This window comes from Rhinoderma darwinii, chromosome 5, assembly GCF_050947455.1.
Source record: "Rhinoderma darwinii isolate aRhiDar2 chromosome 5, aRhiDar2.hap1, whole genome shotgun sequence".
In the NCBI taxonomy this organism is placed as follows: Eukaryota; Metazoa; Chordata; class Amphibia; order Anura; family Rhinodermatidae; genus Rhinoderma; species Rhinoderma darwinii.
The window spans coordinates 51,068,916-51,092,677 of NC_134691.1; the positions used below are offsets into that span (position 1 = coordinate 51,068,916).

Sequence of the window (23,762 nt, forward strand, 5' to 3'; positions counted from 1 at the left end):
TTGTAATGGAAATGCTGCAGACATTTTTTGCAGCAATTCCGTTATATGTGGACAAGCCCCTACAAGCAGTGGTCTCGTCCTCCAGCAGATTAACCCTTTACAAGCAGCTGTCTCCTCCTCTAGCAGATTAATCTACACAAACAGCTGTCTCCTCCTCTATCTGGGCTGCAAAACACATAAGGAAATCTTAATACACGGCTGATAACAACAATATTGTGTATGAAGTAAAGTTCAGACTGCTGGATGGAGGGGAGGAAATGGACTCTTTCATTGTGTAGAGAAATTAGAAACGGTATCCGGTAATACGAAGGGAAATCCACTGTTCCGCAAATGATCGATATTTCAAATAATTCCTATAATTTAATCTACCTTCACCCTGTGTTATTCCCAGAACTAACTGGTCCTCTTTTAAAGACAGTTTTAGGCCTAGTTCACACAGAGTTTTTTGGCACTCTTTTGGACTCGGAAACCGTGCCAAAAAACATCCGAAAATGCCTCCCATTGATTTCAGCGGGAGGCGGAGATGGTTTTTTCCCACGAGCTGAAAAAAAACCTGGCGGGAAAAAGAAGCGTCATGCCCTTTCTTCAGGCATTTGACATCAATTGAAGGCAGAGAAAGCCGTTTCTGCAAAAGTTTTTTTGCACGCGGTGCTCAATGGCCGCGGCCGAAAAACACAGCGAAATACGTGGCAAAAAAACGCGGCAAGTGTTCTGCCGGCAGGACATAAACTTCCTAAAAATTCCTGTAGGAATTTTGAGGCAGATTTTTCTGCCTGCAAACAACTCCGTGTGAACAGGGCCTTAGGCCCCAAGCACACAATCGTAAAAATCTTCCGTAATTACAGACCCATTCACTTCTATTGACAACGGATACCTTCCCGTTGAAGTCTACCGCAAAAGATAGGACATGTCAGTTCTTTTGCTTTTCATGGACCGTGCTCCCATACTTTATATTGGAGCACAACCCACAAATGCGGGTGGCTGTCTGTGGCCGGCCGTGACTGCAATCATGGGCCGTGATTACGGCATGGCCATGTTCATGGGGCCTTACTCCTTTCCAGAGAAGGGCTATTTTGTTTATTTTTTTCCTAAGGAGCGTTGCCTGTTACCAAAGGGTAATCAATATTTCAATGAGTCCCACTGAACCAGAATCCTGCCCTGTGCTAATGAGGTCCAAAAGAATGCAACAGACCTGTCCAGAGACCAGCTTCTCTGTTAAACTTATTCCCAGGTGATAACTTTTTCTAGAGCAAAATATTGATTCACTTCAAAGTTTTCTTCCTCAGAGTTGTCTTTCTTCTGGAGAAGAACGATTTGCTATTCTTTACTCAAATGGAGTTTAGGACTATTTACAGAGCTTGCCATATTAATAGGTTTTCCGGTGGGTGTTATCTTAAATTCTTATTTTCTCATTTAACTGCACTTTAATTTAAAGGGTACAAAAAAATATATATACCTTAACCACATTGATTAAAAGTCAGTTTTTCTCAATTTCTGAAATTTAATCCTGGTACACAATCCCCCCCCCCCCCTCTTTTTTAGGTTAGTTAGGATCACTACTAGATTTCCAAAATGTGAAATGTCAGAATAATACGAGAGACATTGATTTATTACAGCTTTTATTTCTTTCATCACATTCCCAGTAGCTCAGAAGTTTACATACACGTAGTTATTATTTGGGAGCATTGTCTTTACATTGTGTAACTTGAGTCACACGCTTTGGGGCCTTTTTCGCACAAAAGTACGTACATCTCTAGGAGACAGAACGGGTCGTTTCCTGAATGGTATGATGGCTGTGTGGTCCCATGGTTTTTAAACCTGCATATTATCGTTTGAACTGATGAACATGAGACATTCGGGAATTTGATCCCAATGATGTACCAGAAGTCCACAATTCTATTTCTGATGTCTTGTCTGATTTCTTTTGATTTTACCACGATGTCAAGCAAAGAGAAAGTAGGTCTTGAAGGTACGTCCTACAATACTGCCACAGGTACACCTCCAATTAACGCAAATTATGTCAATTAGCCTATAAGAAGCTTCTGAAGCCATGATAACCCTTTCTGTAATTTCCAAGCAATTCAAAGGCACAGTCAACTTGGTGTATGAAAAATTCTGAACCACGGGTATGTGATGAACTAAATAAAAGCTGAAAAAAATCATTGCCTCAAGTATTACTCTGACATTTCCCATTTTTGAAATATAGTAGTGATCATAACTGACCTAAGAGAGGTAATGTGTACTAGGATTAAATGTCGAGAATTGTGAAAAATTCATGAATGTGGCTAAAGTTTATGTAAACTTACGACTTCAACTGTATAATGAAACACATGCCATCAATAATTAAAGTTACAATATCTACAAATTTCTTTAAATATATGTGTCATATTTTATTCCAACAGACACCACAGATTAAGAATAAAAAAAAGCTGTGTGGCTCCCAATATGGCAACCATTAATGCTCCCACGTGGATGGTCTCTAAGCTTTTCCATACTACGGAGCAAATCTGCAGAGCTATGCAGGAAGACATTCCCTGCTTCCATATTGCTGCCTTGGGTAAAGTTGGATGAAAAATGTGGAAGCTGTAATACCGTCCATTGTTCTCCAAAAAAATATATAAAATAAAACAGATGGCTATAGATAATGACTTATATCGATTGCTGATTTTTGACATTTTGAGCTGACCGTATGTATTAGATAATCGTCTTAACAGTGGGATTAACGGACCATCTAATGCGTATGGGGGATTCCAGGCGTCAAGCCAGCATATTTATGATAGAGTAAGGAAAAAAGTTGTCGGCCAACAGATCTCTCACGTGTATGGATGCTTCATAAAAAAATATCTTTAGTATTAAATAAAGTAACGAAAGTTAAATAAAATCTAAATAGTTCAAAAGAAGTAGTAATTCTAATATCGAACTAGATTTTTACGCAGAAATTTCCAATCACGCTTACTTTCCAATTCACAAGAGGATCATGACACAAAAGGGCGAGCATGAAGGCCATCACGGTAACAGAGGGCAAGCTTCAAAACTGAACCCACACACGCTGCCATTTAAAAAGAACACAAACAAAAAGCAAACTCAGGTCACATTCTGTGTCCCCAAGCACCTTTCCATTCCACTTTGTTGTGATGTATTCCAGACACTCGTAACTGCTTGCCGCCTGCCAATCAGAACTTCATGTAGCGTGAAAAAGCACAAGAGTGTGAACGCGACTGGAGGAATTTTTATTGTTCTTTAGCACGTGCGTCCACAAGTCAGCACTGCCATGCGTCAAGATCTACGAAAACAGCACATCTGCTACTTATTTCTTCCCATCAGGCGAAAGATGCCTCTGCTAGAAGGAGCTCGAGTTACACAAACCCACAAATAGATCAAAGTAAACAGTATTTCAATTGAACAAACCCTGCCATTACTCCCATAGCTTTAACATGGTGGTTAATAGGTATGCAAAGTTATGGAAACTATTCTACTATATATTTTGAGGATAAAATAACTAAAACAGTAACAACGATAGTTATAAATAGTCTAAAGACATTTCATCGGTGATGGGACAAAGTATTTGTTTTCCTACTAGGAATTGACACAAAGTGTTTGTTTAATGATAACAGAACAATCGAGAAGTAAACAACTATAAACAAAGTATAATGTAACACAGCTGAACAACACAGGATTATTCCTTACAGATCATGCGGATTTATAGTGATTGTTCACTCACACACAGATAACAGCCCGGAGGTCTGAATGGTTAAGCTGGGTTGACAGGTTGCGGTCAAAATACGGGTTGTTGTTTTTTCTTTTGCATGAATCGTGGCAAAACCGCACTGTTGTTTTTACTCTGATCCGTGGCCAAAAACGCCAAGTGTGAACCCAGCCTTGTGCTGCCTCTTAGTCATCTCTAAATTGGACAGTCATAGAGATAACTGATTGATCTGACTGCTACTCCTGTTTGTCCATACTAACAAGGACTATAAGAACGCTGTAATCAATTCATAATTTATGCACGGTTCAGCATTTTCTGTACCCCTATGAACGTATACACAGTTATTATTAATATCAGTGACCACAACCTCTACACTTGGTCAGGAGGGACCGCTGCTACTTGCTACTGTACCTTCCCTTTTGATACACATGTATGAGCAATGAGCATCAGGACCCATGGGGCAATATTCCATATCTTCTTTACTAATATTGCAATGCCAGTGGAGAGGGGATTTGTACATGTTCAAACCACGCATAAGAAAAAAAAATAGGAACCTCCCTGAGTTTCAAAGGGGTAATCCGGGTTGTTCAATTTAATTTTTTTTACAAATGGCTGCAAATGTCCTAAAATTTTAAAAAAACATTAGTACTCACCTATTCTTTCACCCAGCGATCCATCACTGATGCTTCAGTGGGAATCCCGTGATTGTTTTACAAGCAGGCAGAATGTGACCGCTGCAGCCAATCAGAGGACTGAGCAGTGATGTGTTGCAATCCTGGCATGAACGCTCAGCGATGGGCGCCATGATGTAAGGAATACGACCCGTCATCACGGAGGCGTCTGATAGGCTGCAGCGGTCACATGCTGTTTGTATGTAAACAATCACTATGAGGGCCGCCGAAGGGTCAGTGCTGGATTGCAGGAAAAAAAAATAGGTGAGTACTGATTGGTTTTTTCATTTTAGGACATTTGTAAAAAATATTTAATAACCCTTTAAGATGAGCATGGCAGCTGCAGGATTCTATTTATATGGTAAGTCAGTCCATAATAATTAGCACAGTCCTCTAAAGTTTTCATCCATTTACAGTTTCCTTTCTTCAGGCCCTGCACTGGGCAAAATAAAGTATCACTTTTTCCTGGAGTGTTCCTTTAATAAAGTGTTTTTTTCTATAGGACCTTCAAGTGCTGGATCGTCTACTTTAATTTTAAGTTATTGTTCTACAGATATCTGTGCACCGAAGAATAGTAACTTCTGAGGAGCTGGTCCTTTTTTTTTTTTTTAAAAGGTCCTTGGTTACATATTTGTGTTATCTATATATCTTACAGTATAAAGGGTTAAAGGGTTTTTCAGAAAATAGGGAAATCCCCCAAAAGCGCCACCAAACATTTTGTCTCGGTTCTCTGCAGTTCCAGTGTATTGGTCCTAATGCAATGATGGTTCCTTGGTAATGATGTCCCATCACGTGACAATGTCCCTATGATCAAAACATCATTTAGGACGACAAGTCATAGCACCTGGACTGGCGGAGGCAAACGGCAGGGGCTGGAGTAAGATTGTAAAATTAAGTATATTACAAAATAATTTGTGAGACTTTTATGGGGCGAAAAGGGAAAGGGGCATTCTTATTTATATATATATAAAAAAAAGACGTTTTATGCTTTAAATATAGTAATTACTTAAAGTGAAGGCAAAATGTTGGGATTAACTGACCTGTGGATTAGAGCATTTTATTTCCAGAGCTTCCAAGTCAACGTGCAGACAGACAACAAACGAGTGACCAGCTTCAGGACCAGCTGAGGGTATTGTGTGAGAAGTAACAGCCAGGGTAGAAGTACAGCCCATCGGTTCTACTAAGTTCAGTATGACTTGATGTTCCACAAGAGTATAGACACTAAAGTTATGGAGGTTGATGGTCCAAGGAAACGCAACTCCTAATGGGAAAAAAAAGCAAGAAGCAGTCAGCATTTGGTAGTGCAATATTTATAATTATAAACCTTCTACATGACTTTCTGAGTTACACAAATATTTCAAAATATTTTATTGTTAAAATAAAAAAATTGCAGCTACAGCACCCCCATCTTATAGATATCCAAAGATAAAAATGTAGATCTGATCGTTATTAGCTGAATCCTGTATGTCCGAGAAATGCAAAACCAGCTAGCAGCTTGTGTTGGCTTAATAAACCACCATTTTTCTTCACCAACACGGCTGTGGGATTTTCTTCAATATTGATCTACAGGGTGGGCCATTTATATGGATACACCTAAATAAAATGGGAATGGTTGGTGATATTAACTTCCTGTTTGTGGCACATTAGTATATGGGAGGGGGAAACTTTTCAAGCTGGGTGTTGACCATGGCGGCCATTTTGAAGTCGGCCATTTTGTATCCAACTTTAGTTTTTTCAAAGGGAAGAGGGTCATGTGACACATCAAACTTATCGCGAATTTCACAAGAAAAACAATGGCGTGCTTGGTTTTAACGTTACTTTATTCTTTCATGAGTTATTTAAACATTTCTGACCACTTATAAAATATGTTCAAAGTGCTGCCCATTGTGTTGGATTGTCAATGCAACCCTCTTCTCCCACTCTTCACACACTGATAGCAACACCGCAGAAGAAATGCTAGCACAGGCTTCCAGTATCCGTAGTTTCAGTTGCTGCACATCTCATATCTTCACAGCATAGACAATTGCCTTCAGGTGACCCCAAAGATAAAAGTCTAAGGGGGTCAGATCGGGAGACCTAGGGGGCCATTCAACTGGCCCACGATGACCAATCCACTTTCCAGTAAACTGTTCATCTAGGAATGCTCGGACCTGACACCCATAATGTGGTGGTGCACCATCTTGCTGGAAAAACTCAGGGAACGTGCCAGCTTCAGTGCATAAAGAGGGAAACACATCATCATGTAGCAATTTCAGATATTCCGTGGCCTTGAGGTTTCCATTGATGAAGAATGGCCCCACTATCTTTGTACCCCATATACCACACCATACCATCAATTTTTGTGTTTCAACAGTCTTGGAGGGATCTATCCAATGTGGGTTAGTGTCAGACCAATAGCGGTGGTTTTGTTTGTCAACTTCACCATTCACATAAAAGTTTGCCTCATCACTGAACAAAATGTTCTGTGTAAACTGAGGGTCCTGTTCCAATTTTTGTTTTGCCGATTCCGCAAATTCAGTGCGCCGATCTGGGTCATCCTCGTTGAGATGCTGCAGCAGCTGGAGTTTGTAAGGGTGCCATTTGTGAGTAGCTAATATCCGCCGAAGGGATGTTCGACTGATGCCACTCTCCAGTGACATGCGGCGAGTGCTACACTGTGAGCTCTTGCTGAATGAAGCTAGGACAGCCACTGATGTTTCTTCATTAGTGACAGATTTCATGCGTCCACATTTGGGCAAATCCAACACTGAACCAGTTTCACGAAACTTGGCAAGCAGTTTGCAAACTGTAGCATGGGAGATGGGTGGTCTTGTAGGGTGTCTGCATTGAAATCTGCTGCAATGACCCGGGTAAAGCGTTCACCAGACATCAACACAATTTCTATCCGCTCTTCACGTGTTAACCTCTGCGACATGTCAATGGCTGTAAACAAAGAGAAGCTTGTAAATAACTCATGAAAGAATAAAGTAACATTAAAACCAAGCACACCATTGTTTTTCTTGTGAAATTATCGATAAGTTTGATGTGTCACATGACCCTCTTCCCATTGAAAAAACTAACGTTTGATACAAAATGTCCGACTTCAAATAGGCCGCCATGGTCAACACCCAGCTTGAAAAGTTTCCCCCCCCCCCCATATACTAATGTGCCACAAACAGGAAGTTAATATCACCAACCATTCCCATTTTATTTAGGTGTATCCATATAAATGGCCCACCCTGTATATCCCCTGGATCGGGATTACCTATATATATATATATATATATATATATATATATATATATATATATATATACACACACACATTTATTAATTTAAGTTCAAAGGTGTACATAGCCTTTAAGCTCTATATAAAAAGCCTTGAGCATATTAGAGTAGCCTGGGAGGAGGCAACATGCTTACTATGGGAGGTGCAATGGTTAACAAGTGAGGGTAGAGGCCCCATGCACACGACCGTGTTTTTGTGGCCGCAATTCCCCCGAAAATCCACGGGAGAATTGCGGCCCCATTCTTTTCTATGGGGCCATGCACACGACCGTAGTTTTTGCGGTCCTTGCACGGCCCGGGAGCCCGGACCGCAGAAAGAACGGACCTGTCTTATTACGGCCCGGTTCTGCGGTCCGGGCTCATTGAAAACAATGGCGGCGGCCATGTGCATGTCCCGCGATTTGCGGGCGGCCTGCGGCTGACAGTCCGCAGCCGGCCGACCCGAAAATCACGGCCGTGCACACGGCTACGGTCGTGTGCATGAGGCCTAAGGGAAATAGAACTTCCATGCAACTACTTTTCATAGGCAGTGGAGAATCATTTATGATGAATATCGTGATAGCCCCTGTCCTTTTTTCCAATTAACACAATGCAGGCACACATGAATTTAGTTGACGGTGCTTAGAAAGTAACTGCTTGGAATTTGATTTCCCTGCGGCTGCTCACTGCCATGACCAAAGACCTCCAACTGGTGTAGAGGGTGTGATAGAGCCAACAGGAATATATTATTAAATTGCTGAATTGTAATTTCTGCCATCAAGTGGTACATAGAATATGGGGGTCTGTGTGTGATAAACAAGCTTAAAGGCTATGTAAACCTTTGAAGGCATAAAGTTAAAGAGGCTCTGTCACCAGATTTTGCAACCCCTATCTCCTATTGCAGTAGATCGGCGCTGCAATGGAGATAAGAGTAACGTTTTTTGTTTTTTTTAAAAACGAGCATTTTTGGCCAAGTTATGACCATTTTTATATTTATGCAAATGAGGCTTTCTAAAGTACAACTGGGCGTGTTTAAAGTTAAAGTACAAGTGGGCGTGTATTATGTGCGTTACATCTGGGCGTTTTTACTTCTTTTACTAGCTGGGCGTTGTGAATAGAAGTGTATGATGCTGACGAATCAGCATCATCCACTTCTCTTCAGAACGCCCAGCTTCTGGCAGTGCAGACACACAGCGTGTTCTCGAGAGATCACGCTGTGACGTCACTCACTTCCTGCCCCAGGTCCTGCATCGTGTCGGCCACATCGGCACCAGAGGCTACAGTTGATTCTGCAGCAGCATCAGCGTTTGCAGGTAAGTAGCTACATCGACTTACCTGCAAACGCCGATGCTGCTGCAGAATCAACTGTAGCCTCTGGTGCCAAAGTGGCCGACGCGATGCAGGACCTGGGGCAGGAAGTGAGTGACGTCACAGCGTGATCTCTCGAGAACACGCTGTGTCTGCACTGCCAGAAGCTGGGCGTTGTGAAGAGAAGTGGATGATACTTCTATACACAACGCCCAGCTAGTAAAAGAAGTAAAAACGCCCAGATGTAACGAACACAATACACGCCCAGTTGTACTTTTACTTTAAACACGCCCAGTTGTACTTTAGAAAGCCTCATTTGCATAAATATAAAAATGGTCATAACTTGGCCAAAAATGCTCGTTTTTTAAAAAAAAAAACACGTTACTCTTATCTACATTGAAACGCCGATCTGCTGCAATAGGAGATAGGGGTTGCAAAATCTGGTGACAGAGCCTCTTTAAACATGATATATAATAGCTGGATCCCGTGCGTCAGATACAAGCAGGACCAGCCCTCACCGATGCCGTCAGTCCCGCTGTTCAGATGGATACGGCTGTGACCGCAAGATACAGCTTCTATGTATCCAAGATACATAGAAGCTGTATCTCAAAAAGTTAACTTTTTTTTAACAAAACCTAATTCAAAACTTGTGTAAAATACAATAAAACATTAATTTATAAAAAAAACAAATGCCTTCCATGGTTTATATGAGTTAGCGGTCACGATGATTCTAACAACAGAGGAAGTCTGGGGTGCAAAATTTTGGATTGTTATTATTGAATGACAATATGAAACATTGGCTCTTAGGCCGCTTTCATACGACTGTAATATGGGAGCATTGTAGCAGTTGTATTATGAAACCTATGGTGATCTAAACTTATTTTAGATGAACCACGGGAAGTCGAGATGAAGCGTCCCTAATAAGATGGCCATAATACACAGAATTTTTGCTATGTGAAAACAGATTCACACACACACACACACATACAGAATCACAAATGTATCTGCATTGAAGTATATTAACGTAACATGAATGGGTCCTGACAACTCGCACACAAGTCATTTACATATCAAATGTTTTCTGAGTGTATGTTTTTAATCCTCTGGTTTCCAGACACTATCCATGTCACATATTCTGTAATATTATAAATGAGCCAGGCATGTCTGGTGGCTATTAGGGCATTGAATTGTGATTCCTAAAAAGGTGAAAGGTCCCATATCAACACACTGAGAAATCTCAATGTTACCTAGCCCTTATTTTACAAATTCATGTGAAAAAAATCTTCAATCCTTCACATTTTCAAATTCTTTCTTGTCCGGGAAATTGGTTTATGTAATGGAATCTTACATAATAATTCTGTAACACGATTTATATACGGTCAGCCAAGATCCATCACTGAAACGGTTTTGTGAGATGATCTGATAGCAAGTCTAACCATTCACTAGGAATGTGAGATATTATTTAGGCCTCCGACTATTACAGGCCAGGTCAATCCTAGGAGCCAGGTAGCCAATTATCCTAGAAATTTGCTTCTGAGTCGTCTATGTTTTTGGCCTGTTTAATATCAAGGTCTATGGAAGGTCGAATTGCCTGGTTACTTAAAAAAATCAAATTGGCTCCTGGAGTGGTCTAAATGGCCTCTATAGTCTACAGTACATTAAAGAGATGAAGCACCTTCAATTTTGGCTCATTTCACAAAGCTCCTAAAGCCTAAAATGTATACATCGCATTCATGTCAATTTGTTATTTGTAGCACATTTGCAAGTATTTGTTTATTGCACACAAAATGAATCTAATATTTTACATATATAATTAAAAAAATGGCGTTCAAAAAGTAGAAAAATGATGATAGGTGTCAACCCTACCATCCCCTTCTATATGTACTTTATATGTGGATACCTGAAATAAACCTATCACTACACAAAGTAGCATCCAGCAACTAAAAAAAAACCAGCATACCAATTCCTGAAAAATAAAAAAGTGAAAAACAAAAACAAAAAAAACACGTATTTTTAGGCAATCCAATGAGATTAATTTCCAAAAACATTCCTTCAGCTGGCTATATTGCTCTATTAGTAATACAGGAACATTTTAAAATGATTCAGCGTTGCAATGTAGTTTTAACATACGAGTGAGTGTCCAGCCCTACCTATACATGGGATGCTTACAGTGTAAATCTATCAATGTGCCTATATGTGAAGACCAGTGGTTAATATCCCTGAGAATGGGTAATCTTCAAGCTCTCCTGGCATCTAACATCTGCCATCAATGAAGCGGAGCTGCAATACCTGGCGCAACCCATGGACAGGTGTGGAGCCGTTTCTGAAATAAAGCAGCCATACTTTTCTAACCTTGGACAACCATTTTAAGCTTCCTGGATACCAGTTAATGTAACAAAGGATTTTTTCTGACATAAGACACCTATGGCACATCTTTAGTATATGCTACAAACGCCTGATAGGTTGGGGACAACATCGGTGACTAACATCTCTTATGAGAACGAAGACCACAAGATGTCAGTTATCAAAATACCCCTTGTGGGGGTTTAGCATCAGGAGAGGTTGGTACAGCGGTTTCTTAGTAGCCAGAGACAGGGACACCGTGCATTAAAGTTCATAACAGGGCTTTGCCTGTGTTTTATTCTTGTCAAAGAAACAGCCTCTTGTACAACAAGGCAAAATACAAAATAAATCCTGCTCGTCTGAGCACTAACTAAACAAGATATTATCTAACTATACCAAGTGCCTTCCTACCAGGCACTGGACACAAAGTAACAGGTCTTTACTCACATAGAATACAGGCTACTCCAGACTTCGTAGTCTCCAGTCTGAGTCAGGGGTGAGACTGACACACTGTGTCTGCACCTTTTTATACACAGGCTGCAGGTGCAGCTAATTGAGCAGCAGCCTTGTCCTACAAACAGAGATGGACTAGGGATTGGGGAACCCGCCCTGCTCTTCCCCAAACCAACTCCAGGCCCTTTTTCCGGCTTTTCCTTAAGCCGAGATTGGAAAGCTAGAGCTTTCTATTGCAAAAAATACTCATTCCCTGGAGCCTAGGATACATATGACAGGATTCTAGGGGAAATGTACCTTCCCTCAATGACTTTACCTGTCACTGTCTCACACCCTATACAGGAGTGGAATATTAGATTTAACTGCACTCACACCTGTCTCTTTAAATTTTAAGTGGAGTTAGGCCTCATGCACACAACCGTATTGGTCCGTTAGACTGCGAAAAAACCCTTGTTGTGCATCAGTGTGTCATATGTACTCATGGATCCACAACAATTCACCCGTATTGGTGAATCTGCCTATCCGTACCGTAAAATGACTTGTCCTGAGTTTTTGGGGTCCGGATTTGCAGCCCCCGTATAAATCACGGTGTTGTGCATGGGGCTATAGAAAAGAATGGGTCCGCAATCTATCCACAAGAATATGGTCGTGTGCATGAGGTCTTAGGCTTGAACTCTGGTAGAGATTCTCATTTACCCCTTTCACAATGAGTCGTCACCTATGACTTGTATGTAGTACCCTTTCCAGGGGCACCAAGGCTACATATACTAATTGGATGAGTTTATATAACCCTGCAGGAAAGAAGAAGCAAAAATATATAAGCAGTAATAACATTTCACCAAATGTTTACTCCAGAGAAGAAAAACAAAGTCATTATAGAACAGAATTGCATGTTATAGATTTAAAACACAGAGGTCTCGAAGGTTTTGCCTAATGAAGATAGATGATTTTTCATTTCCCTCTGACTAACACAGAAAGGCAACAGTGGGTAAAGATATTCTTCAGTGACCTGAGAAAGTACATCCAGAAATAATATTTAGTGTTCGCGTTCTTCTTCCAGTCATCTACGCCGGGTTGCATTTTTTTTTCCGCTAATGAAATGAAAACTTTGATTATTTTCTATTTGTAAGAATTACATTTCAAAAGCGCTCGGTAATTAGAGAAAATCTGAGCAGCTTGAGAATAGATTTAGTATTTTTAGAGTCCTAAAGGCAAATCTCATCTGTTCTTGATCTCAAAACATCATTCAGCACCTTTAAAACGTTCACAGTTCTTATGATACATATGGATTTCCTTCAAAAAGATAAAGCAAACCAATCAGGGATGAGCAATGAATGAAGACGACTATCATTTTTAAATAACCTTTGCATACAAAAATAAATAAATAATAGACTTGGAAATAATCTATTTAAAAAAAAAACTCTGCCAGAATAAGACGTCCATAAAAGATATCGTCCCATACTGTACTTTTAATTTTATAATCTCATAAATTTATATGGAATATGATTGCATCTTCAAAACATAGCTTGACGTGTCCCTTTGGATATGAACAGATTTCTCCCAGAAGAGGCAGAATAAGCCGCTTCTTTGTAGTAATCAGCTTTCAGACCCCATAATGACACTAAAGACCATTTTACACAGGACAATTATTGGGCAAACGAGCGTTCACAGAACACTAGTTTCCGATAATTGCCCTGATAATTGCCCCGATAAACGATACAATCGGCTAATCGCATAGTTTACGCAGCCTAAAATATTATCATGGTCAGCAGCGCATCTCCCTGTGTTAGTGGCTTAGGTGGCATTAGAATTTGGCGTGGCAGGTGGGCTCACACAATTTGATCAAAATGGCTTAGGTGGCATTAGTGTTTGCAGTGTGCTGTCGCCATTTTCTTGTGTGCTGTATATATTTGCAGTCACAGGCGTTCTTGCACCCGTATACACGTTTTGTTTCATTTTGTTGGAATGTGCAGTTCAAACTTTTGTGTTGTCTATATGTAAACAGGGAGACGTGCTGCCGACAAATGTATGGGGACGAGCAATCTTAGTAATGAGCACTCGTCCCCATACATAGCTCCTTGTGAAAGGAGCAAACGAGCGCTCATTGATTGGCGCTCGTTGTTATGGCCAAAAAAGCCAGTGTAAAAGGACCCTTAAGGCTTCCTACACGCTGTAGATTTAGTGCTTGCTGCAGCAACAACATTCAAACGAATGGAACCGATTTCCAGTCCCAAAAAAAATCTGCAACATAATCTGTAGCGTGTGCACGAGGCCTAAAGGGGTTTTCCGGGAGAGGACGTTTATGACCCATACACAGAATAGGTGATAAATGTATGATCGCTCGGACCCCCACCAATCCTTAGGATGGGGCTCACAAGCACCCCGTTCCTCCTCACTGCATGACCGCAGTAAATTGAGTTTGAATGGAATGGTAGTCATGCATGCGCCCTGCTGACTCAGGACCCCCAGCACTCATTCATTTATCACCTATCCTGTGGATGATAAATTATTTTTGTGGAATAGCCCTTGTAAATAACTATTCAAGAAGAGCTCCATATATTGCAGCATTACTTACAGATTATAATCTCATGATTTATTTACAAATATAAACTTTCTACCGCCCCCTTTTTTTTAATATACTTTTCTTATTTTCACTTGTTTTTTTTTTTCTTATAAAGGAAAACCCGTCTGCTCTCCTGACATGTCTGTTTAAGTAAATGCTGGCATTTCCCATAAAGTAACAATTCTGGAACATCTTTTCTTTAAACTCTGCATTGTGCCATTTTCCATTATTCCGCCTGGAAATGTATAAAAGACATTGACAACTGGGCACTAACATTCTCTTTGTAAATAGGATTGGACAATGTCAGACTCGATAGCGACTCACCCTATTGACAAGGGGAGTCAATTTATTCTTTTATTCCAAGAGGAATTGGAGGAACTGCACAACACAAAGACAATATGCCCCAGAATAGTTATTTTATGGGGAATACAAGTATTTAGGAAAACTGACGTGTCAGCAGAGCAGACGGTTCCTCTTCAATTTCTCCTTTCATGTACTGTACACTTGGTATTGTCAAAAAGGACCTGACACTTCTCCTGACATGTCTGTTTTAGTAAATAGTTACATTCCACATTAAATAATTCTGGTGCATCGTTTCATATAACTCTAGATTTTTGCCGTTCCTCTTTTATTCCTCCTAGAAATTTATGGATAAATTGACAAATGGGTGTTACCAGTTGGGGGTGTGTCCCCATACAGCCTGACACTATCCAATCATGGCTGACAGAGTGAGGCTGTGTGGAGACACGCCCCTTTGACAAGGGCAATGGTAACACCCAGTTGCCAATTTATTCATACATTTCTAGGAGGAACAACAGAAAAATTGCAAATTTCAGAGTTCTAAGAAAATGTGTTCCGGAATTTTTATTTCATGGGGAATACTTACTAATATTTACTAAAATAGACATAATATTAAAATGTCTGGTTAATAAACAGAATTCTGGAACTACAGTTTTAAATTAAATTTAAGGGAAGGGTTTGTGGGATACCAGATGACAACATTTATCCCAATTTCTTATTACATGTCTATTTCCAGCACTAACTTTACCTCTATTACCGTACATTTTTATTTAATTCATATAGACAAAAAAAAATCCTGATGTACAGAAGGAATTTGCATTTGAAATATCGAAGCAGGATCCAAAGAACTAAAGTCTAACTTAGCATAACAAAATCCAAAGCTTCAAAGACGCATTGGAACTAGAACGCACAAACATATAGAACATTCTCCGCAATTACTGAGCTCAGCACAAATGTTTGTATAGAAAGGAATAGTTTCCAGTGATAGTAGATGAATTCCCCAAGTAACGGGTAATTTCTCCATAGAAAGACGTGTCACAGGAATGGAACGCTATTGCTGGATAATGGCTTCTGGCTGTAACTTTAATAAAGAAGATGGGAACGAGGGGTTTCTATAGTAAATAAAGCAGCAGAGATGTTAATTATCAAAGCAATGGGTTGTTCTGCCATAACTGCGTCCAAGTGACATGGTGTCTGATACAGATGGCTGGAAATAGAAACGTAGCATGTTGGTTATCGATTCGATGAAGACATATTCCCACCGTAATTAATGTTCATATCATTATGTCCATGCGTCATGGCCGCTGGCTTACAGTATAATACAGTTTTATTCAATGGGAAATAAATGAGCTTTTGGAACTTATTGATGCTATTCTTTCTCTTAAGACGTGAGCGACATTAAGTGAGAATTTCTATTATTATACGTATGGTGATCACCATGCAATCACATTATGTACTGTGTTCTGTTGGAGAGAGGAACATAAAGCCAAGGAGAATGAGTCAAGGGATTGTATGTAGGAATGCCTCCAGTGTTATTGCCACAAACTTAGTGTTCTGTTAATGATATCTGAATGTAGTTAGAAAAAGTAGATTATATCGGGCTACAGTGGAACTGGATAAGAAAACCAAAAAACGTTAATCCATGATTAACTGCACAAACTCTGCTAAGTAGCATCACCGCTTTTACTTACAATCCGACCTCCCATTTTCCCCTATTTTTATCCATATGATCTATCAATAAGACGTTGAACTGTCCTGTGGATGTTGAGACGTACAAGTTATAAAAAAAAAGCAGACATTCACTGTTGCACTGACGGCATCTACTTGTGATATTACCTCTTATCTGGGTAAGGCTGGGTTCCCACAGTGTAGATTTTGCATGGAACCTAAACAGAGCAAATATACATAGGAACGCCTTATAGGTCTGCACTCCTGGATCCAATTCTGGTTTTGTCTTACAAAATGCAGGAAAAATTTGCACAGCGGGAACCCAGCCGAAGGACCCATAAACAGGGCAGAGTCCTATACGGCAGCACACTAGTCTGTAAGGGTCCGTGTGCTGCCGCACTATAGGGCACCGTATTGTCCTAGATTGCCTATAGGGGAGAATATCCCTGTAATAGGGCATGCAATAGAACAGGCCACAATTTTCGGACAACTTTCAGATGGATTCCCCAGAATAAAATTAGAGGCACATGGAGGTACAGCATGGGCCCATAGCAGTCTATGGGCATTGTGTTACCAATACAAAAAACACAAATCCATAATACAGACAGTACCTGAGAAAATAAATGTAAGGGTATGTTCACACGGCTTCTTTTCAGGCTGATTTTGGAGAGTAAATCCCTCATTTTACGTACCAAAAAACCCTTGAAAAAAGCCTGCAAACAGTTTGCCATTGATTTCTATGGGAAAGAAACGGTTATGTTCATGATGTGTATTTTTATGCTGCTGAATTTAAAAAAAAACTTGTAAAAAGAAGACTCATAACAAGAAGTAGAATGTCACTTCGTGAGGGCTTTTTGGAGTGGATTTACCATTGACACTACAAAAAAACAGCTAAAAAAACCTCAAAATAAGCTTTAAATTTAAAAAAAAAATCATTTTCAGCTTCAAAAACACCTTGAAAATGGCCTCATAATTTTCAGCCACTTCTTTTTGTACATGTGAACATACCCTAAATGCTATAATGTCTATGCAGAGTTCTGTGGCTTAAAGGGGATTTCCCATGAGACATATTTATGACATATCCGCAGGATATATCATAAATGTCAGATAGATGCGGGTCCCACCTCTGAGACATGCACCTATCTCTAGAATGGGGCCCCCTAAATCAGTTCTGCCGCTGTGTTGAAGTACAAGCAGGTGAATTCCGACCATGAATTAGGAAACATACGCGGTTTCCTTAAGTCCCATAGAACTGAACGGTAGTTACGGAAACCGTGCAGCTCAGCGAGCTGCACTGTTTTCTTAACTCCCGACTATATAGTCAGGAAGTGGCCCAGGAGTCAGCGGACGCAGAAAAAGGTAGAACGGAGTTTAGGGGGCCACGTTCTAGCGATAAGTGCGGGTCTGAGAGGTGGGACCCGCATCTATCTGACATTTATGACATATACACAGGATATGTCATATACAGTGAAGGAAATAAGTATTTGATCCCTTGCTGATTTTGTAAGTTTGCCCACTGTCAAAGACATGAACAGTCTAGAATTTTTAGGCTAGGTTCATTTTACCAGAGAGAGTTAGATTATATTAAAAAAAAACTGAAAATCACATAGTCAAAATTATATATATTTATTTGCATTGTGCACAGAGAAATAAGTATTTGATCCCTTTGGCAGACAAGACTTAATACTTGGTGGCAAAACCCTTGTTGGCAAGCACAGCAGTCAGACGTTTTTTGTAGTTGATGATGATGTTTGCACACATGTTAGATGGAATTTTGGCCCACTCCTCTTTGCAGATCATCTGTAAATCATTAAGATTTCGAGGCTGTCGCTTGGCAACTCAGATCTTCAGCTCCCTCCATAAGTTTTCGATGGGATTAAGGTCTGGAGAATGGCTAGGTCACTCCATGACCTTAATGTGCTTCTTTTTGAGCCACTCCTTTGTTGCCTTGGCTGTATGTTTCAGGTCATTATCATGCTGGAAGACCCAGCCACGAGCCATTTTTAATGTCCTGGTGGAGGGAAGGAGGTTGTCACTCAAGATTTGACGGTACATGGCTCCATCCATTCTCCCATTGATGCGGTGAAGTAGTCCTGTGCCCTTAGCAGAGAAACACCCCCAAAACATAATGTTTCCACCTCCATGCTTGACAGTGGGGACGGTGTTATTTGGGTCATAGGCAGCATTTCTCTTCCTCCAAACACGGCGAGTTGAGTTAATGCCAAAGAGCTCAATTTTAGTCTCATCTGACCACAGCACCTTCTCCCAATCACTCTCAGAATCATCCAGATGTTCATTTGCAAACTTCAGACGGGCCTGTACATGTGCCTTCTTGAGCAGGGGGACCTTGCGGGCACTGCAGGATTTTAATCCATTACGGCGTAATGTGTTACCAATGGTTTTCTTGGTGACTGTGGTCCCAGCTGCCTTGAGATCATTAAGTTCCCCCCGTGTAGTTTTCGGCTGAGCTCTCACCTTCCTCAGGATCAAGGATACCCCACGAGGTGAGATTTTGCATGGAGCCCCAGATCGATGTCGATTGACAGTCATTTTGTATGTCTTCCATTTTCTTACTATTGCACCAACAGTTGTCTCCTTCTCACCCAGCGTCTTACTTATGGTTTTGTAGCCCATTCCAGCCTTGTGCAGGTCTATGATCTTGTCCCTGACATCCTTAGAAAGCTCTTTGGTCTTGCCCATGTTGTAGAGGATAGAGTCAGACTGATTCATTGAGTCTCTGGACAGGAGTCTTTTATACAGGTGACCATGTAAGACAGCTGTCTTTACTGCAGGCACCAAGTTGATTTAGAGCGTGTAACTGGTCTGGAGGAGGCTGAACTCTTAATGGTTGGTAGGGGATCAAATACTTATTTCTCTGTGCACAATGCAAATAAATATACATAATTTTGACAATGTGATTTTCTTTTTTTTATTTTATATAATCTATCTCTCACTGGTAAAATTAACCTAGCTTAAAAATTCTAAACTGTTCATGTCTTTGACAGTGGGCAAACTTACAAAATCAGCAAGGGATCAAATACTTATTTCCTTCACTGTACATCCCCATTGGGGAAAACCCCTTTATGTGCAGCAGATTTCATCCTCTGCACATAAAACAAACCTCAATGCACAGATCATTACTTAATATCAAAGCTTTAGAATATTTCATAACACTAACGCAATTCATAGCTCACCCAAAACTCTTGAAATACTTTAATTTTCTTAGCCTTATGGACACCATTAATGATAGAACTTCTATACATTCTACCGGGTAACACAGTACGTAGGTTTGTACACGGTCTCATGCAAACTTGTAGGTTAGGCCCCATGCACACGACCATACCCATAATCACGATCCTTGATTACGGGCACAGCCGGCCGCGGACAGTCATCTGCATTTGCGGGTCGTGCTCCCATTATAAAGTATGGGAGCACGGTCCGTAAAATCAAACAAATAGGACACCTTCCCGTAAATATACGGGTAAGTGTCTGTGGGCCATAGAAATGAATGGAACCGTATTTTGATACGCGATTAGGGTCCGTAATTGAGGACCAAAATTACGGTTGTGTTCATGGGGCCTTATAATGTACATTATAAACATGGACATGTCACTGACCTTGCCAAATGTAGAAAATGCACGAGAGAGGGGAAAACATTAAATTACAGACACAAGGAGAAAGAAATGCTGATGAAACAAGTATTCGTTTTGGAACAATGGTCTTCAGTTATTAAAACGGACAAAAAACTGGCCTTGTTACCCATAGCAACCAATCACAGTGCATCTTTATTTCTTAACCCCTTGGTGACAGATGATGTAACTGTACGTCACGGCCGCAAAGAGCCTGAGCACTCAGCATAATCTGTGAGTGTCGGCTACAATCCCCGACATCTAAGCCGTTAAAAAAGGGCAAGCCCTCGATGATGGTTGCCATGGCAACCTGGGGGTCTAAAGAGGGCCCCGAGGTCAACTATTTTTGTGCTCCTATTAAGCCCTGCCAGAGGGGCTTAATATGAGCCAGAGAAAGTAAGAATACAATGCAAAACACAGATATTGTAGTATGGTACCAGGTAGTTAGCAAACACTCGCTAGGAGGACTTAAAAAAAAAAAGAAGCAAAATAAAGATAAATACGTTTTTTTTTTAATATGCAAAAATATAAAATTAAAAGGAAATGTTATTTTTTTAAAGTAACGTAAAAAAAAAATCATAAAAATAAACATAATTGGTATCACCATGTCTGTAAAAGTCTAAACTACTGTAAGATTATTTAACCGGTTCCCGACCGTCCTGCTGTCGGGGTCCTTAAAACCCGCGACATAGAGAATTTACGGCACAGGTTTTAGCTTGCTGCCCGAGTCATTGACTGCCGGGGACCCTGAGAAGAAGATAGAAGCAGAAGTATATCTTCTCTGATCTATTATACACAGCGCACAATGAGAACTGTGTATAGAATAGAGGCAGCCCCACTGTCTCTATTGGTCCTGGTGATCATGTGACTGGTCACATGATAGCCGTGTGCCATTAGTGGCAGGCTGCTGCTAGGTCTAATTAGACCCAGCACAGCCCTATTATTGACAATAGTCACTATAAGAGGGCTGATTTCCCCAGTAACTGGAGCTGCTGTGCAACCCCAATTACAGTGGAAAAATAAGTTGAACCGGTTAACCAGCATGACCGAGAGTAACCCCAAACCAGCCAGAGAGCAGGAAGTCCTGCACTTTGGCTTGCGTACAAGGGGTTACTTGCAGTCTGCAGATGATCACGAGTAACCCGCAAGTGCAGGGACTCCATCATAACAGAAGGAGCCCTTCACTGTGGCGTGCAGAGCCTTGAGATGCGCCACAATTGAGGCACATCTCTAGGGCTTTGTGCACGAAACACCAGGGTTACTAGAGTTCATTGGCCTAATTTTGAGAAGTCATTATGAGAAGTCATGGACTGGTTTATTCTGCCGGGGAAGCATCGCTGGAGAGTGGAGTATAATAATTGTATTGTTTACTTCGGTTTATTTAGATGTATTAATAATTAGTCTGCCATCAATTTCCGCTGCTCCCAGGATTGGTGCCTTCTCCTGAGGTGGGATGTGGGAAGGATTGCTTGGTTTAAAGAGGCCTTGTCACCTTTCCTGATATGTATGTTTTAGTAAATACTTGTAATCCTCATAAAATTAAAATTCTGGAGGATTGTTTCTTAGAACTCTGCATTGTGCCGTTCCTCTATTATTCCTCCTCTGAATTTAAGAATAAATTGTTGAAGGTTGGTGGGGTGTTCTTATACAGTCTGCCACGGGCCAATCAGTACTCAGTCTCAGAATGTGTAGGTCACGGCCCTTTGACTAGGGGATCAGTAACAGCCAATTGTCAATTTATTCATACATTTCTAGGAGGAATAACAGAGGAAGGGCGCAACACAGAGTTCTAATAAAATATGCTCTAGAAATGTAATTTTATGGGGAATACAAGAATTTACTAAAACAGACATGTCAGGAAAACGAGGTCCCCTATAAAAGGACAGGTTTTCTGACCACATGGCAGTGACACATCAGTACCTGTCATTTTCCCTTGAAATGTCTACAATCGCTATTATAAATATGTTCCTGCTGTAGACTCACCCTTTTCATTTTATTAGTGACAACAAACGGTCTTGCGGGAAAGAAAATTGAGAATGGACCACTAGATCGCACCAGCCATCATCCCCAAAATAAAAGGGGTATTCCAGTCAAACAAAAATTACCACTTATCCAGTTATGGGTTTGTGTTGTAAAATTTTTATTTGGGTGAAGGTACAAAAAGGAGGGAAGGAAGGAAGACCTGGGTAAATAATTGGGCAAGGGATGGAAAGAATCCAGTTATGTTTTACGTAGTCATATGAATAAATAAATGTATGTTTTTCTTTTATGGCTAAAAAGTTCGATTTTGGTCCCAACCAGAATTTAAAAAAAAAACTTGTTTTCAAAGTCTCCCTCATTAGTTGTTTGTCCCCCGTCCCCCCCAACAGTAGATTACTTGCTTTCTGCCTTTTTTTTTTTTCAACAGTAGTTTGTGCTCTTCCTATGGTACTGCACACTCAGGCGGTTGCTAAAAGAAAAATGCGTCTGTAGGAAAGCCGAGAGAAACTTTCACTAGGGCTACATTGGTCTAAAATTGGAACAATCACGCTCACAACAGACCTGGATAGATAGAATGCGATAGAGATAGAGAGATCCGTATTTAGGTAATTAAACGTGAACCCAGATGCATGTATTTACCGTCCCATGACCTAGTCTGGACAATGCCCAGTCCATTCCACAGGAAGGGCTGTGATTTATATTGCAGACACATTATGTAAAGTAGTTGTCCAATCAGTGGTACTTGGGGTCATCTCTGAACAAGCTCCTCTGGTGAAATCGTATATTAGATTAGCAGTTATGACTGGTTTCTTTCATCAGGACAATTTTAAAAGACTGCTGTATTTCCCGTCTCGGACAAACTTTGACACATCTTCCTGGTCTGGATTACTGTCTGCTATCTCTCCTACAGTCACTATGAAGTTAAGCAGACACATGAAGGGTTACAGAGCTCATTCTCATACTGCCAGATCTTGGCAAAGGGGGAAATCAATGGTTTCTACATATTGCCCTGATTTACAGCAAGGTATTTCAGGTGTCTAAAGGAATACTCAGATCTGCTAAATACGGATATTCTCCATCAACTCCTGCACAGCTTAAAAAACGGATGTACATTTATACTGTGAAAGACCTAATGCACACGACCGTATTCGTTTTGTGTTCTGCAAAACAACGGACCTGTTGCGGTCTGTTTGAACGCAAAAAACCTTTGTTGTGCATTGGTGTGTCATCAAGATTCACGGACCCACAGCAATTTTGACAGTTTAGTGAAGCCGCAAATCCGGACCGTAAAAAGACTTCTCCTAAGTTTTTGCAGTCCAGATTCGTGGGCCCCATCACGGATCAGTATCACAAAACAGTATAACACAAACCTTGTAGCTGCTATTAAGGTGATTTTGTGGGGCAATATTTACGGCTATGTACAACCTCAGAGTATATGGGGCCTAACAGTACCTACACATGCCTCTGATATCATACGAAGGCAAATGGAAGCAAAAAGCATTGTTTCTAGGGGAGAAGGTCTCCGTAGGGAGGCAGTGCAGCTACGTACCAGCGAGCCGTAAAGCTTTCGTGACTGTCGTTTAGGCTCTGTCCACACAGTTCTGTAGGAGTTGTAAATATAGCAGCTACAAGTAGTCATGATATGGTATTAAACGTGTCAGTAGTAAATGGCATTTGTACACCGCTGTCACATTCTGCAGGACAGTGTCAAAACAACTGAAGTGACCGCAGCCCTAAATTGTTATTGTAGGATCACTACTAGAAGTAAAAAAAAGAGTTTTACGGTAATAGAGTTCGATCCCATTAATGACCATGCTAATATCTAAAATACTTAGTGTTGCTAAGTCATAACTTTACTTACAGGGGTTTTCCAGTCCCTAAAAATTGATGGCCTA

At 40.6% G+C, this 23,762-nt stretch overlaps 1 protein-coding gene across 1 annotated transcript in view; it reads right to left on the reverse strand.

The window, feature by feature from the left end:
• VPS13B (vacuolar protein sorting 13 homolog B) overlaps window positions 1–23,762 on the reverse strand; it is an 886,671-nt gene that overhangs the window by 373,484 nt on the left and 489,425 nt on the right. The window contains exon 24 of the mRNA XM_075825953.1: window positions 5,418–5,638. Within this exon, the coding sequence (XP_075682068.1) occupies window positions 5,418–5,638 (221 nt within the window). The remainder of the gene's footprint in view (window positions 1–5,417; window positions 5,639–23,762) is intronic.